The following is a 17,768-nucleotide window of genomic DNA, read 5'->3' as shown; positions in this document are numbered from 1 at the left end:
GAATTAAAAACACCATAAGAATGTGGTTAGAACATAGTGGCAAAGCACAGTCATAAATCTCTTAATTTTTATACTCTTATTTCTAAAAATCCGTGCAAAATATTCTTGTTTTATCTATACCACTTTTTATATTTGATATAATAAAATGAATTTATTTAAAAAGATCCATTCATTATTCTTTAGATATTTTTTATCTAAACAATATACCATCCCAATTTTTCAAAATATTTTTTCTTAAATAAACGTCATATCCTAATTAGAATGATAATTAATTATAAACCTAGAAAAATCTCATTACACAGTGCGGTTCACTTTTTCCTCCCAATATTTCTGGGTATAATTATTGTCTAATGGTTTGTTGTTTTTTGCCATCCATTTTAAATTGAAGCGTAAATCCTCACATTTTAAACTTGTTTCTCTAGAAACAATGATCACATGGATTTCATAAAACAAATCTTGTCTATTTCTGATCACAATTTACACCATAGTTGTAGTTCATCAAACTATACACACCACACCTATGTCACATACATATAAAGAAACAATCATGAATCTTTCTTGAAAGAATATACCTAATGTAGAAACTGCATATGATTTCAATCTCAGAATCCCTTCCACGCCCCAAGTATTTCTTGCAATACTTCACCAATCAATTCTCTATCTGCACACTGCAGAAACACATTGAAATCATCTCTAATCTCAAATATCTTCCCAAACTTTACCAGATACCTCATGCAGCTGCTCTTCAGCTGCGTGAGCTGGTAAAGCGAGGCGTTCTGGAACCTCTCGAGAACGTTGGTTGTGTCAATGTCCTCGAGCAGGCTCTGGTGGCAGGCCTCTTTCAGATCCGATATGTCGTACTTGTCAGCTGCTCGAAGAAGAGGCAGCCTGTGGGTCATGAACTCGTCGTTCCTTATGCTCCCGTAGATGTAGTTGAGGAGGGCTGTGGAGGCCTCGATTGACATGTCCGATATGTCGACGGATGAGAGCCCCTTCTCCCTCAGATCATGTGAGAACATGCTGCGGAACACGGGAGACCTTGAGGCCAGCACTGCGCGATGCGCTGAGATGCTTCCGTCTGAGGCGTTGATCACAATGTCCGTGTGGATACTCTCGGATAGCATCCGACCCAGCGATGTGAGAGCCGTTCCTGTCAACATAGATGCTCCTTCACCCCAAATGGAGCAAGGCTCACTTCCCTGTTGAATTCAAGAATCAGAGTTCATAACACACCTAGGGGTTGGTTGGTCCGTATAACGTAAACTGTTCGATAACGGTATGACCAATTTCAATACCGTTATCGTACCACTAACATTTAGTATACCGAAATTTTTGGTACTGTATGCTGCAATACCGTTATACCATTATATAATATCATAAATATAGAGGCGGAGGCAGAAATTTATACGGAGAGGGACAAATTTAAATATATTTGGTATTTACAGTGTACTGCATATACTGTTTTTAAGGTTGATATTGATATCAACATACAATAAGATCCAAATATACCAAAATTTTGATATGCTGAAGTATATGAAAAATTTCTCTTTAAAAAATATTTGTCCTAATAATGAAGAACATCTTACGTGTGGAGATGCAGTTTTGAGGTCGAGAAACTCAACGTCGATGATGAATTTTCCGGTGAAGGGAACCTCGATAGACCAGACGAAGTCATCGTTGGTCTTGAGCTGCTTATCAGTAACCTCTGCAAGTAAAATAAACCATGAACAAGTGTGAATTGCAGGGGAGTTTGTATTTCGATGGCGTTGGGGAGCGGAGCTTGCCTGGATGAAGCAAACACTTGCGATCTCCAACAGAGGAAATCGCTCTGATTATGAATGATGCAATCGGAGGATTCTCTCTGCTCACATTCGATATCTCCGGATACAACTTCACCATCAAGCTCCGGCTCTTCTCAATCGACATATGCCTTCAATTTTGTGGAATTACCAGAAATTGGATCGGTTTTTCAAAGTATTATGAATCGAAACAAAAAAGTTTTTAGAAGGAGAGAGAGTGATACCAATTCCAGATTCCGATCTTGAAAGGATCGGATTTTCGGTAAGTGCAGGAAGCCAGATTTTCGATCCGCCATTGGGCGAGACGCGACGTCGTTTCAACTCTGTAAGCAGAGTCACTCATCCTAGAGAAAGCGAGAGCGGCTGTGATCTCATGGAAACAATCGAAGATCCCTTCCAGAAACTGATCTCCGTGCTTTCCCAGATTGCCGATTCTCTCTCTTCTTCATATATTTTCTTCTCGAATTCAACACAAACTCTCTCTCTGTTTTCCCACAAGACTCTGTTATTTTGTGAAGTCTCCCGCCAGAGTGATTTTTTTAGTAGAGAGAGAGAGAGATTGGATTTGAGTAGATTTGTTTGCTTAAAACAGCACTTCGATGGGTTATTTATTTATTAACGATGAGAGTATACTTTTGTGAAAGGTTTTTCCTTAATTTTACACTTCATTCTTTGTTTCGTTCATCCTTCCAAGCAAAGAATGACTTGTTTCTCTCACTAGATCTCTACTCCTACTTCAATTTTTCATTTATTTGTATAATAAACTTTTCAGATTATTTTATAATGCAAATTAATTAATAATATTGCAGGGTTAATTCATTCCTTTTCTTCTAGGTTCTTTTGATGGCCTTGAAGATCAACTTATCTCACTTTTTGTTTTTATTTCCAATCAACTTTCAAGCTATGCCAAAAACATTCTCATAATAAATCAATAGAAAAATTGTTCCTAATTGCATTAGTTTTCCTTAGAGCATCCGCAGCGGCAGCTCGATGCTGTCTCGCCGAGATAGCATCGAGCCAGCAATGCGGCCACTCCGTCTCGTCCCGTATCCCTCCGCCGAGAGCATGTTGGCGAGCTGGCTCGCCAAGTGCCAAGCTCCCGTGCGGCCGTGACGCCCCCTCGCCGGCCGGCGAGTGGGCGTCGTTTATATCCGTTGAAAAAAAAGTTTTTTTTAAAAAAATTCTAAAAAATCAAAAATAAAAAAATAAAAAATCTCCCAAAAATACTAGCCGTTTATAGCCGTTTTTCCAATATTTTAATATTTTTTCTATTTTTTTAAGCCCCAATCACTTCTATAAATATCAAATCATTCCCACAAATTATCCACCATAAAAAAACTCTATTCTCACTCAAACACTCTACATTCTTCATCTCAAAACATTATTCTTCTTCCAAATTTTTCGTATTTTCGGATGTTGTATTTTTCGTATTTTCGAATATTGTAATTTTCGTGGTTTTTAATGATTTTATGAATTATTAGTATTAATTTAATATTTCAATGAAATATTAATTGAATTTGTTGGTAATAAAAAAATGAAATTGAATGAATAGTTAAGGAATGAGATGGTTAACAGATGAATGGTTGCATGTGCTGTCTCTTAGTTAAGAGATGTGGTAAAAAGTGCAGTGGAACCCATAAATAGTTACGGAATGAGACGGTATTGAGACTGGATGGCCTTATACGCCTACCTTTCATGTCCATGTAACTAATTGCTCTCTGGTAATGTATGTATCAAGGTATCTATCCTAAAGCAAAGACTACAATTCACATTAGTTCTAAACAAATAATTATTTCACGATTTTGGCCAATATGTTTGATAGGTTATGATCTTCAACTTTACAAATTGGTTTATTTTAGTCCAAAACATGATAAAGCAGTTAAACCTCACTTCTGACTCAATTAAATAATTTAATTGCTCATTAACGTTATAGTAATTTTTGTTATATTGATCACTTATATTAGAATTTTGCTATATTTCAGTTTTTTGTGTTTTTAAAAGTAAAATGGAATGATTGTTCCACAATCTTAGTCCTACTCAGCCATCTATTTGTCAACTTTTCAAATAATTGAATCCATGAAGCAAGCATAAATTACTCCTTTAATTGTTGCTATTTTTTGGTTGGTAACCCACACATTGGAGCACTTGTGACATATACAGTATGCAGTGTAAATAGAATAAGAAACACCAGATTAATTAAAATAAATTGTAATATTTGTATCGGAGACTTGAAGGACTAGAAAATCATAATTATAAAACAAGTGGTCACAGTGCTAATAGATTATGAGATCTATATCAAGTTCTTTTTATGTCAAGATGTATCAACTGTAGAAAGCGCTGTGGTTGGAATCTTTATAATTATTGCTTTCTGGATTGGTTGAGTATCTAAGCCATTTAGGCAACTTGACAAGAAAGGTATCTCTTTGGTGGGCCAGCCCAGACAGAATCCTTTTCCACACTGTCCAAATGCTTGAAGCAATCGATTTTAGTATTATTTGATCACTATCAAGAGTTTTAATATGAAACTAACTAAATAAAATAGATAGTTACTGGAATATGACAGAATTTGGTGATCGCTGGAGAAGACGGAGCGCGGAGGGGTTGTGCACGACGGCTAGAGCAGATTCTAGGGTTTTGCGAAACCCTAGTTGGGTATTTGAGAGAACATCACTTTTGAGAGACAATTATGAATGAGATAATCCTTCCGTTACCCTCATAGTGAGTCATTTTTCTATTTTGAAAAGTTCCCTTATAGTTGAGTAATTTTCATAACTTTTTTATCTTTTTTACTTTACTCTCTCTTACTCCCTCCATCCCATAATAAATGGCATAGTTGAAAAATGGCACGGAATTTTAGGAGATGTTTTGTGTGTTAGGAGAGAGGAAATAATATATTTATATTAATGTGAGCGAGAACTTTTTCTAAAAAATGGACATGTGACATCTTTTGTGGGACAAACTAAAAAGGAAAGTCTGACATCTAATATGGGACGCAGGGAGTACTTTATTCACTCTACTTTATTCACTTTCTACTTATTCACTCTACTTTATTCATTTTCTACTTTATTCGTTCTACTTTTTTATCTATTTATTTAACACACTCAACATCCATTTCTTAATCTCCGTGCCAAAAAAGTTTCGCCTCAACTATAAGGGAACAGAGGAAGTATTATATTACTCCCTCCATCTCATGATACTCGTACTTTTCATTTTAAGTTGTAAATTTAGGATCGATTTTTTAATGAAATTAAATTAATATTTTAAATGTAATGAGAGAATAGTTAATAAATAAACACTTAATTTACTCTAATATATTAATTAAATACTACAATTTTTACTTAATTTATACAATCTCTTATTTATAATAACTACTCCCTCGGTCCCTCCGTAGTAGAGACATTTCTTTTCGGCACGGGATTTAAGAAAAATTGTTTTAAATGAATTAAGTAAAAGGAGAATAAAGAAAAAAGGAAAAAAGTAGAGAGATGAAGATAGAGTAAAATACGAGAGAGTAAAGTAACTTTTGCCATAAAAAAGGAAATGACTCAGCTATACTGGGACAACCCAAAAAGGAATACGACTCAGCTACAGAGGGACGGGGGAGTAGTTATTTTTGCATTATGGAAACAATAACCAACAAAGAAAATTGGAATATGAAATTAATAATTGCGTTCAACTTTTACATTAAATAAAAATTAAAATACAGAAATAATAATGTTTCAACGACTAACATAATCTTGGAAATGATCTCGGCGTTGTGTTTGTAAGCGCTACCTTGTAGGGATGGGGCGAGGTGAGCTGGGCTCGCTAGGCTCAAGCCTAGTGTCTTCCTCACGTCCATCTGGATTGGTGATCTTTTTGCAAAATGACCCGCCGATCTAATATGGCCACGAGTGTGGCAATTGTCCAGCAGTCACTTAAGGCTAATGATAACGACTTCAACATGTGTGAGGGATCTCCTGGGACGACCAGGCGGAGTAGCCCCACATGAAACACGTTGTGTATTCTGCTCCCCTCAAGTAACTCCAGGCTTGGTTACATGTCTTATTTTCTCGAGAATCCAGAAGGGTCAATAAACCGTCAAGCTAATTTTTCCGATTAAGGCCATGCGGAGGAGTGTTGTCTGCAGGGTTCTAACTTCAGCCACACAAGGTCACCTACGGAAAACTACATGTCGTGGTAGTGACAGTTGACGGTGTCACTCAAGCGTTGTTGTGCTTGACTCAGATTGTGGCGCAACTCAGCGAGGAGACTCGTGTGCTCCATGAGAATCTTGACCATGCACGGTGACATTGAATCCCACGGTTGTCTCAAGACCAAGCCCATGAATCACGACCATATAGTGCCCGAAAGGGAGATATGGACATTTGGTCAGACGGATTGTCGTAAAGGAGCGTGAGTAATATTTTCAAACCTCAGTCTAGTCGTTCGATTGGGGTTGATAAGTTGTTGTGAAGTATAGTTTAGTACTGATACGCTCAGATTTTGCATTGTTTTAAGGCCATTATTTGGTCTGTTTTGAGTATCAATGTTGCATTACATGTCCATTATTTGCATATTTTATCTATTTTGGTATTTGGACAGGTTTTGTGAGATGCGTGCAAAATAGATCCCAAAAAGGACAGTAAAAAGGTCGAAATCTGGAAACTGGAGAAGAAGCACATTTCAACGGTCCGCTCGACCCTAACCAGCGGGCCTTGAAACTTGTCCCGAGAGGTCAGAACATTTCCAGCCGCCCGCTGGGCATGTTCGCACACAACAGCCTTAGTTCAATCCCATTTTGCCTGGGTTTTAATGTGCAATCAGGGCCTACTGTACACCATTCTCTTCGTCTTCGAAAGAGCTTCACGTAGGTATCTAAAGAATCTCAATCGAAATTATGTGGAGAAAGTTATGGTCATTCTACGAACGTCGCGCAATGCAGTCAACTTGAAGCCAAATCTTTTCCTTTAACTTATGAAAATATTAACTTGTGAAGCCAAATCTTTTACCTTCTCCAAACTTTTTCAAACCTATAAATACCTCATAACCTAACTCACAATATTAATCGTTCATTGCCTCTATAATTGGGGAGCCTCCAAAGCTCCTCCCTATGTTTACCAACCATAATTCCTCTATCTTTTTATCTACACATAAAATTCCTTCATTCATCATCCACCATTTTTGGAGAATATTAGAGCAAGACAAGAGAAGACTAAACATTGCACAACAATTCATCCTTGGGTGTTGTTTGTTTTTCTTTATGTGTTGTACTTTGATTTGTAGTTTTTGTTATTTGTCTATGAGTAGCTAAACTATAAGAATTCTAGGGATGTGTTAGTAACTTTTATTGGTTTATATAATTCAAGTTTTTGGTATCCGTTTTGTTCATACTTGCTTTATTCTAAGTAGTGGATAATGCTTTATGTTTGAGTGACACATTCTATGATGATAATTTGGCTTGCAAAGTAACCGAGAGAGGATTTGCATGTTAGAAGGACTTAACTAACACTACAATTAATTTCCTTAAAACGGTACTTTTAATTGAGAGTGAGGACAACTTGAGAGTCTAATCGAGTTTTTTGGAGTTGCTAATATAAGATTGTCGACCTTAGTGTGTAACCTACTTTGTGCTGCATGGGCAATACTTATGTGATTTGTTCTAGTTAAGCATGAAATGTGATAGGTTATCATAACTGTATTTTTCTGTAAACCATAATTGTGAAAGCTCTATCCATGGAATTCCTTTCTTTGCCTGATTTACTCTGTTTATTTAATTGCTTTGTTCTGTTTGCTTTATTTATTTTCTGTCTAGTTAATTAATTATTTGTTCTGTTTGCTTTATTTATTTTCTGTTCTGTTGCAATTATTTTCCGTGTGTTCGATATCCCAGTACTGACCTTTAGCTATACTATTTCTGCTTTGTATACTTGCAAGTAATTGTAGTACTAAAAAATAGTGCATCAAGTACTACCACTGAGTCTCAACAAATCATTCCAGATAGCAATCGAAAATATGCGTTCTCCGTTCGAAACCAATGTCTTCTGAAAACCATGATGTTTCTATACCGTATAATTAAATATTATGACGACCTTAGGTGCGTCAAAGTTGGTAGCCAAGGAGGAAAAGTGAGCATACTTTTATATTTAGTATATTAAATACTACTACTACTACAAAGTCTAGGGTTGTAATATATCCAAAACTAATTCCTAGTGTTGTACTATCGAACCAACAAATAGTGTATTATTAGATCGTTTTACTCTATTTTAAAAAGAATGAAGTAAAATGGTCATCAAATGAACTCCGTATAAAATAAACTAAAACAGACTAAAAATGTTTAAAATAATTTAAAACAAACTAAAAATAAAAGGTTCACCGTCCATACTCTAGAAATTAGTTGAATATTAATTACAATCCACAAAGTCAATTCAATGATTTTATATATTTAGAGAAGTGAAATCATGCAATCAGAATAAGAAGGCGATACAATAATCACTCACTCTCTATATAAAACTATAATTGTAATTTATATAGTCGATTATTAGATTTGGCTTTGTCTAGATTATGGAAATCTTTAAATTATTCGAAGACAATGCTATCTACAGACGGGACTACACGTGGTTGAACCAAAAGACTTCGGAGCATTGTTTAAATAAATTAGATCGTTTTGCATCCCTAATCCATAAATAGTCATTGCATTGTGAAATTATTAAGGTCAATATAACTGCATGTACTTATAATGTTGCTACACGTGGTTTTGAAGATTCAATTTTAGGTAAGGATATTATCTAACATAGAACACTTATATTTGTTAATCAATTATATTTTCATTAATTCTAACATTAATTTGAGGTCGAATTATTCAATGATAGCAACTCAAAAAGACGATTTGATTGAAAGATAAGCATTAGCTTAAGAAAATGAAATGGTACTTCGCCATTTACAAGGACGCTTGGCAATTGAAATTTGGATTAATAATTTTAAAAAATGTGGATTAGAATTTATCATGTAAAGTGAATTAACGTCTTGACTTTGACTTGACAACATATTAAAGCATCCACAATTATATTAATGATAAATATGAAGTATTTCACTTCATTTTTCTTATTTTATGAGTAATTTTTAATTATATGTATTCTGTCTAAATTCATTAGTTTGTAGTATATAATAAAAAATACGAAATTCATTAAATTTTTTATAAATACATAAATTAAATAAAATTAATACTATATTTAAAAAAATTAACTTAAACGATTTTCAATTTCTCACTGAAATCATTTAAAATCGGCGGTATATTTCATTTGCTTCCTCATCCTTCCTTGCAAGACATGTCTTTGCATAAGGAACTGTGATACAAATTCCATTATTCAGTCTTCTTGTTTGTTTTGCTCATTTCCATCGTCATTTTCTTTATTTCCTATGTTGACACTGTTAGGAATTCTTGTATTCATCTAATGAGCGCAGCGGAAATTGCTGACAAGAATAACAGATCTAGATTCATAATCATATTGCAAGTTGAGCACGTAATACACAACGGAACTAAATCTTACTTGTTGTGTTGTTCTTCTTCGATTGAATCCTGCAAGTTGAATCCACTACTATCGAGGTCCACGTGCAATCCAATCCGATGCAGGAACTATCCCGGTACAATTGCTCCGTAGAAGAAAGCTAGGAATTCTCTCTACAGAGCTTTACGTGTTTTCTCTCTAATGTTACGCTATTTCTCATCACCCACAATGGAGAATAAATAACCATTATATATAGGCAAATAGTCATTAGGGTTTTATGATTGTTGGGCTTATGGACTAATTATAATTGTAGCCCAACTATAATTATTTAATCCATATTAATCTAATCTAGCCCATATCCTTTCAATCTCCCACTTGGACTAGCATTAGATATAATACGCAGTTCCAACTTTGTACCCTTGAGCGGATCAAAATACACATATAGTGTGACCCTTTAGGCCCCCATTATCGACGACGATCTAATCGAAGTCTGCACAAAACTCCTAGACTGCGTTGGCAGCGTAGCTCGATATATGACGGACGTTTACGTGAATTCGGTAAACAAGCCTTTACACAAAGTTTATAGTAATATCCTTTCATTCACGAACCACCCGATTGAGCCTAAGATTTGTCATGTGTCATCCAAATAGCTCAATCACTTTATCTCATCTTTATTAAATGACCCATTCGATCATATTCAATTACTTTAATTGAATATATCTTTGCATTGGCCAATGACTTAATGGTCAAGTAATATAGAGAATTTGAGTGTTCTCTCGAAATTCTAATCGAGGAATGAATCTCATTCTTGGCTCAACTACCATTTCCATTTATCTTATGATGTACCCAACACAAGTCCGTGTCTCAATCCTCCTTTGGGAGGCAAAGCATTGGACAAGATCAAAGCACACCACTCAACAAACAAAATGTGTAATGACCTCAGATCCAAGGACTATTACATACTTCATGCACTAATAAACTGTAGACACCTAACAAAACAGTTTAAGAGTAGGGTATACCAATACTCTCCAAAGTATACCATGTGTCCATCACGAGTATCTAATATCTCATAGTTGTGAGAACAACTACATTCTCGAAGAATGTGATGCAAACCTCATGCTAACCTATAACATATCATCAATATCCCATTCTTGATGATCATTGGTTAGGGCTATTTTAGAATTATACAATATCATTAATGTCTCACACCATTAACGACAGTCATAATTCAAGGGAACAAATATTTAGAATAAAATCAAACATTTAACACAATTATTCCAATAAGTGCACAAAACCCATAGAAAATGAAATTTTCATATAATGTGATCAAGTAATATTGTCTCAACACAAAATGTTTCTAAGACATATAAAACTGTAACTCCCACTGATTCAAAGCCATCTACCAAGATGCTTAACACCTAAGCTCTCAAAGTGCTTGTTGTGTTTTGCTATACATAACGGTTTGGTGAAAGGATCAGCCAAATTATCATCAGTGGGTACTCTTTCTAATTTTATGTCGCCTCTTTCAATTATTTCTCTGATCAGATGATATCTTCTGGGAACATGCTTGTTCCTGTTCGTAGCTCTGGGTTCTTTTGCTTGCGCAACAGCACCAGTGTTGTCACAATACAAAGGTATTGCACTATTGGCACTCGGAATGACACCCAGTTCTTTAACGAACTCTAACAAAGCAACAGCTTCTTTGGCAGCTTCAGATGCAGCAATATACTCGGCTTCGGTGGTGGAATCGGCAGTTGTACCTTGTTTGGAACTATTCCAACTCACTGCTCCACCATTGAGGACAAAAACATATCCAGACTGAGACTTATAGTCGTCATGGTCTGTTTGGAAACTAGCATCAGTGTACCCAATAACTGATAACTCTGGTTGTCCACCATAGACTAAGAAATATTCTTTAGTCCTTCTAAGGTACTTAAGAATAGTCTTAACAGTTTTCCAATGTTCCTCACCGGGATTTTGCTGAAATCTGCCTGTCATGCTAAGCGCATAGGCCACATCTGGCCTAGTAGAAATCATGGCATACATAATAGACCCTATAGCCGAAGCATACGGGATCCTTTTCATGTTGTCTCTTTCTTTGTCATTAGAAGGACAATCTTTCTTCGACAATACAATGCCATGTCCCATACGAAGAAAACCTTTCTTAGAATTCTCCATTGAGAAGCGCCTTAGCAACTTATCTATGTAAGTGGATTGTGATAATCCTAACATCCTATTTGGTCTATCTCGATAGATCTTGATTCCAAGGATGTAGGAAGCATCACCCAGATCCTTCATCATAAAGGAACTAGACAACCATTCTTTCACGGATTGCATCATGGAACGATTGCTTCCCATAATCAAGATGTCATCAACATATATGATGAGGAAGACAACGTTTCCATTCTCGCGTTTACTATAAACACATGGGTCCTCTTTGCTTCTGACAAAACCAAACGATTTGATTGTTCTGTCAAAACAAATATTCCAACTCCTCGAAGCTTGCTTAAGTCCATAGATGGACTTCTTTAGCTTGCACACTGCATTCGGCCTTTCTTTCGATACAAAACCTTCAGGCTGTGTCATATAGACATCACCTTCTAATTCTCCATTGAGAAATGCGGTTTTGACATCCATTTGCCAAATGTCGAAGTTGTAGTATGCAGCAATTGCAAGTAATATCCGAATGGACTTGATCTTAGCAACGGGCGAAAAGGTTTCATCATAGTCAATGCCTTCGCGCTGACTATAACCCTTTGCCACTAACCTAGCCTTGTAGGTTTGTACTTTGCCATCTGCATCTCTCTTCTTTTTGAAGATCCATTTGCAGCCTATGGGGTAAACCCCATCTGGCAAGTCAACTAGTTCCCAGACTAAGTTGAAGTACATCGAGTCCATTTCAGATATCAAGGCTTCAAGCCACTTCTCTCGATCGGTGTCCGACACCGCCTCGGTATAGGTCTTAGGCTCATCGTCATCTAAATCAACTTCATCATCTTGGTTCTCAACCATTAGATTCAGTCTCTCAGGTGCACGACGAATCCTCCTAGGCCTATTAAGTTGGTTTTGCTCTGGTTCAGGCTGTTCATTCTGTATGTGAGAAGGTTCAGGAATATCACTATGATCTTCTTGAGGTAGAGGTGATGCAACTATTGTATCATCTTGTCTTTGATGCATCTCATTGTCTTGAGGTGGTCCTTCGAGAGTCTCTCTAAGGTTCTCTCTAAGAGTAATTTCCCCTCCCAATAGATTATCAAAAACTCCCACTGAGTTATTGTCCAATCCAGTGGATAATACCTCATCCTCATTGTTAACTTGTGGTTCTTGAATTTCTTCAAGATCTACTGTATTTTGACCTTGTTCCTTGCAGACATAATTGTCTTCAAGGAACGTCACATTCCTTGATGTTATCACCTTGTGATTTTCAGGACAGTAGAAATCGTACCCTTTAGTTTCTTTAGGATATCCCACAAAATAACATTTCTCACTTTTAGTTTCCAATTTATCAGTCATCATTTTCTTAACAAAAGCTGGACAACCCCAGGTCCGGATATGGTTAAGACTTGCTTTCTTGCCACACCATAACTCATATGGTGTTTTCTCGACTGATTTAGAAGGAACCCTATTTAGAATGTAAATAGCCGTTAGTAAGGCATGACCCCATAGGAATAAAGGAAGACTAGCTAAACTCATCATGGATCGAACCATATCTAATAATGTTCGGTTTCTCCTTTCAGATACTCCATTCAATTGTGGTGTACCAGGAGGTGTCCAGTCTGACTGAATTCCATGTGATTTCAAGTAATCAAGAAATTCCCTGCTCAAGTATTCCCCTCCTCGATCTGATCGGAGAGTCTTGATACTTTTCCCAAGTTGTTTCTCAACTTCACACTTAAACTCTTTAAATTTCTCAAAGGCCTCAGATTTGTGTTTCATAAGATACACATATCCATACCTTGTCAAATCATCAGTGAAAGTAATGAAGTACGAATAACCACCTTTTGCTTGAGTTGGAAACGGTCCACACACATCTGTGTGGATCAACTCTAGCACATCATTAGCACGCACCCCCTTCCCAGAAAGTGGCTTATTAGTCATCTTTCCTTTGAGACAGAATTCACAAGCACCATATGATTCAAAATCAAATGAAGTGAGATAGTCTAACTTTCTCAATCTTGCTATTCTTTTATCATTAATATGACCAAGTCTGCAATGCCAAAGATAAGTTGCATTATTCGTATTACTTAGTTTAAGTCTTTTATTTTGCACATTGAGAATGTCCCGTTTGCATTCAAGCATATACAATCCATTCTCTAAAGAGGCATTTCCATAAAACAATCCATTATTAGAAAACGAGCATCTGCTGTTTGCAAAATGGAAGGAAAAACCTTCGATGTCCAACATCGGAATGGAAATAATATTCTTTGAAATAACTGGAACAAAATAACAATTATGTAAATCTAGTCTATGTCCTGAGGGAAGATCTAATCTATAAGTTCCTACGCGTTCGGCAACAACCCTTGCTCCATTTCCAACACGTAGGTCTACTTCCCCAGGTCTCACTTTCCTGCTGTCAATTAAACCTTGCACATTATTACAAATGTGTGAACCACAAGCGGTATCCAATACCCAGGATTGTGAGTTATTCATAGACATATTTATCTCAATGACAAACATAGCTGAACTCCCACTCATTGCACCTTGTGCCTTGAGTTTTGGGCAGTCTCTCTGCCACTCCGTGAAATTTGACCTAGTCAATTTGTTTGTTTCCATCATACACTCATAAGATAAGTTTGACATATTATCTGAACAGAAAATAAAACGAAAAGCAAATTAGAAAAGCATACAAAGATCACATTCGCATCACTAATCAAACAAGGGTTTATTGTATTGATTAGCTCCCACTAATTTTAACATATATTATGTCCCCCAAACATAAAATACGAATTTATATCAAATATAAATTTTAGTGGTCCAAGATCCAAGTCTATATTATTGCAGCCCCTGCTTTGGCTGATCACTACAATAATATCACAAGGTGGGCCTCCAAGCCAATTGCAACCACTATTTTGCAATTCTTGGTTTATTAATCCAATTAATATGCATCCATAAACTATTTAGGTCGCTTTGGCGTCACTAAACAATTTAAGCAAGTCAACCCCATCACACGATGCCAACCATGCATCTATGAATGAGCCTAGGCCTTGTAGATTTAGAGTAAACACTTTGGCGTAAAACTCGTGGTCGAAAAGGCTAGGAACATCAAACAATTATGATGGACGATGCGTTTGTTTCAAAACAAGACTTATATTTTATGGGGAAAAGTGTGATACTAGTTCTGTGAATATAATATCCAATATTAAATTTCAAACAATTACTGGGCGCCGCCTACCCAGACATAGTATAACACGGACTACACATACTGGGCGCCGCCTACCCAGACATAGTATAAGACGGACTACACATACTGGGCGCCGCCTACCCAGACATAATATAACACGGTCTCTAACTACTATAGTTAAATAAATAAGCATAAATCAAATAGCATGCTTATCACATAGGATATCAAATAATGCTCAACAAATAAAATCAAATTTTATTCTCTAATTAAATGTGGATGTAATTATATTAATTCTAAATTAATATAATTATACATATTTAATATTAATTCCAAATTAATATTAATAATATATTTATTGTTATTAGTATTCAGTAATCGAATTAATGAATTCAAATAATAATCTATATTATAATAATTGTACATGATTAATTCAAAATTAATATTACATGCACAATATCATTATTTAAAATAATAACGATGAGTCATAATCTATTAATCTAATTAATATATTAACTCTATGATCTATATTAATTCCAAATTAATTGGAACCCAATTTCAATTTTCGAAGTTCAATTGCAAATATGGTTGAAAAACATTAGCTTTTAGTTGAAATCCAATTTCAATTTTCCAAAACCTTCATCTGTCAAAACCAGCGACAAGAGCATAAGCATCATCAAAATCAATTGTTTCTTCCATATATTGCGTTAACTGTACTGCTCTATTGTACAGTTGAAATCCAATAGCGTCAGCGGAAACAAATTTTCGAAACTACCATATATTGCATCTAAAAACGCATCATGAACTACGCATCACAACTACCATTAATTGCGTCATATGTTGCACTAATTTTCGAAAGAATTTTGAAATCTAATTTCAGAATTTTGATTTCCAAAATCATCCACAAATTAATTAGGAAACAAAATTAATTATGAATCAAACCCCGGGCTCTGATACCACTGTTAGGAATTCTTGTATTCATCTAATGAGCGCAGCGGAAATTGCAGACAAGAATAACAGATCTAGATTCATAATCATATTGCAAGTTGAGCACGTAATACACAACGGAACTAAATCTTACTTGTTGTGTTGTTCTTCTTCGATTGAATCCTGCAAGTTGAATCCACTACTATCGAGGTCCACGTGCAATCCAATCCGATGCAGGAACTATCCGGGTACAATTGCTCCGTAGAAGAAAGCTAGGAATTCTCTCTACAGAGCTTTACGTATTTTCTCTCTAATGTTACGCTATTTCTCATCACCCACAATGGAGAATAAATAACCATTATATATAGGCAAATAGTCATTAGGGTTTTATGATTGTTGGGCTTATGGACTAATTATAATTGTAGCCCAACTATAATTATTTAATCCATATTAATCTAATCTAGCCCATATCCTTTCAGACACAACTTGTAGTTGGCATCTTCCCATTCATCTAGTGCTTAGTCATATTTTGTACAATCGAACTAATTATCTCGACTCCACACAAACTATCATGCTCCTCGTTTGTGGTAAATTGGTCGTCGGATGTGTTCTTCGTTCTCTTTGGTATGTGCGATCCTCTTATGCCGGTTCACTTTTGCAGGCATGAACCTTCTCCCAAGTCTCTGCGTAATAGAAACGCGTTTTTGTTCTCCTCCTCATAGATATTCAACGACTCAAGTCGTCTTTTGTAACTCCACGTTGTTGTAGATGGCATGAATTTTTTGGATTTCGAGGTTAGCTCTTTCTGACGGGGTTGGAACGCACACAATTTTAGGGTAGGGATACCTCGAGGGCGTATCACATTGTATATCTCTGCATTTTTGTCATGACCGCACATTGCTAAGGATAGCAGAGTTCGAGGGCACGCGACTAATGAAGGATTAAAGAAGAGAGAATAGAAAGGGGGTGAAGGAACCAATTATCCAATAGAATAAATTTAATTTTAGTTTGAGAGATAAATGAGATATCTCAATCTGAAATAATTGAGTATAAGTTAATAACCAGCAGCATAGTATCAGAAGTGATAAATTATTACATCAATTGTTCTAACAACGAAAGCAAATAAAAAACAGTAACACAACGCCATGTATAGGGACATGCACCGTTGAGAATCTATATTACACATTTCTCAACAGCCATAATAAGAATAGAGAAAAAATAAGACAGTGTATGATTCTGCATAAAGTACTTAACTATGGACTGTACTAAAAAATATATCTACTTTGCAAAGCAAGCTAAGATATAAATTTTGAGAGATTTAGGACATTGGACTTTGGTAAATGAATAAATTAGAGTACTTGAGAAAGACTTAGGAGTATAATCCAAGTTACCATAAATCCTTGATATGCCCTAGATCGCATTATAACATGCTTGGACTCAATTTGTTGAATGAAACAAAGTATTTTGTGTTTATATGTGTATGAATTAGAAAGATTTTAGTAAAGTGATAAGGGAATGGTTAGATAATGAATCACGGACTCTATCATGATGCTATAAGTGTAATATCCTCATAAATCACTAAGATAGTGAACACTTAGCCAAGTGACTTTCTAATGTCAATTATACAAACATATAGGAGTCATTACATCATTACGACAAGAGAACACCGAGATGACTTTTGATTTTGTAAAAACACTAGAGAACTATAAGGCAGATCATTCAATTTTATTTTCTATAATAAGACGCCTTTGTGGCGGTTCATTGAAAAGATTATAGTTGGATATATAAGTGGTTTTGAGTATAAGTGGGAGATATGTTGTGCCATTAAGCAACCAGTATACTCAAAAGCATAATTTTAGTATAAGGGGGAAGTATTTCATGTGATTCTAAAATCATTCAACAAATATATACTTATACCTCAATTATAATTAAAAATATAAAATCTTATAAATAGTTCAGTCTGTACATATAATTATTTTTTATTTTATAATATTTAATGAAAAGAATTAAAGATACATGAGAAATTAAAAAACTGCATGAATAAATGGAATACTTTTTTGCACATCTCAACTGCTTTGTGCTGGACAAGGGCCAGGCCCAAACTGTATAGCCCATGGCGGGTATAAGCCCATTCGATAACTCTGAGATATTTTTTCCAAGTCTTTAAAAGTTTAAAATAAATTGGTAGTATCTGGCCGGAATGGATCCACTGCGGTG

The 17,768-nt window shown here is 35.6% G+C and overlaps 1 protein-coding gene across 1 annotated transcript; it reads right to left on the bottom strand.

Annotated features, from left to right (window-relative positions):
• Positions 1-440: 440 nt before the first annotated feature.
• LOC121785492 (BTB/POZ domain-containing protein At1g55760-like) lies at positions 441-2,505 on the bottom strand. Its single transcript, XM_042183939.1, has 4 exons — positions 2,024-2,505; positions 1,785-1,930; positions 1,587-1,705; positions 441-1,199 (listed from the first exon to the last, which is right to left on the bottom strand). Exons 1-4 carry the CDS (start codon positions 2,140-2,142, stop codon positions 603-605), a joined length of 981 nt encoding a protein of 326 aa, XP_042039873.1. The 5' UTR covers positions 2,143-2,505; the 3' UTR covers positions 441-602.
• Between the last annotated feature and the right edge of the window lie 15,263 nt (positions 2,506-17,768).

The sequence above is a fragment of the Salvia splendens genome, chromosome 21 (genome assembly GCF_004379255.2).
Source record: "Salvia splendens isolate huo1 chromosome 21, SspV2, whole genome shotgun sequence".
NCBI lineage: Eukaryota > Viridiplantae > Streptophyta > Magnoliopsida > Lamiales > Lamiaceae > Salvia > Salvia splendens.
The sequence above is the reverse complement of the archived record's forward strand: the minus strand, read 5'-3'. Positions and strand labels throughout refer to the sequence as shown.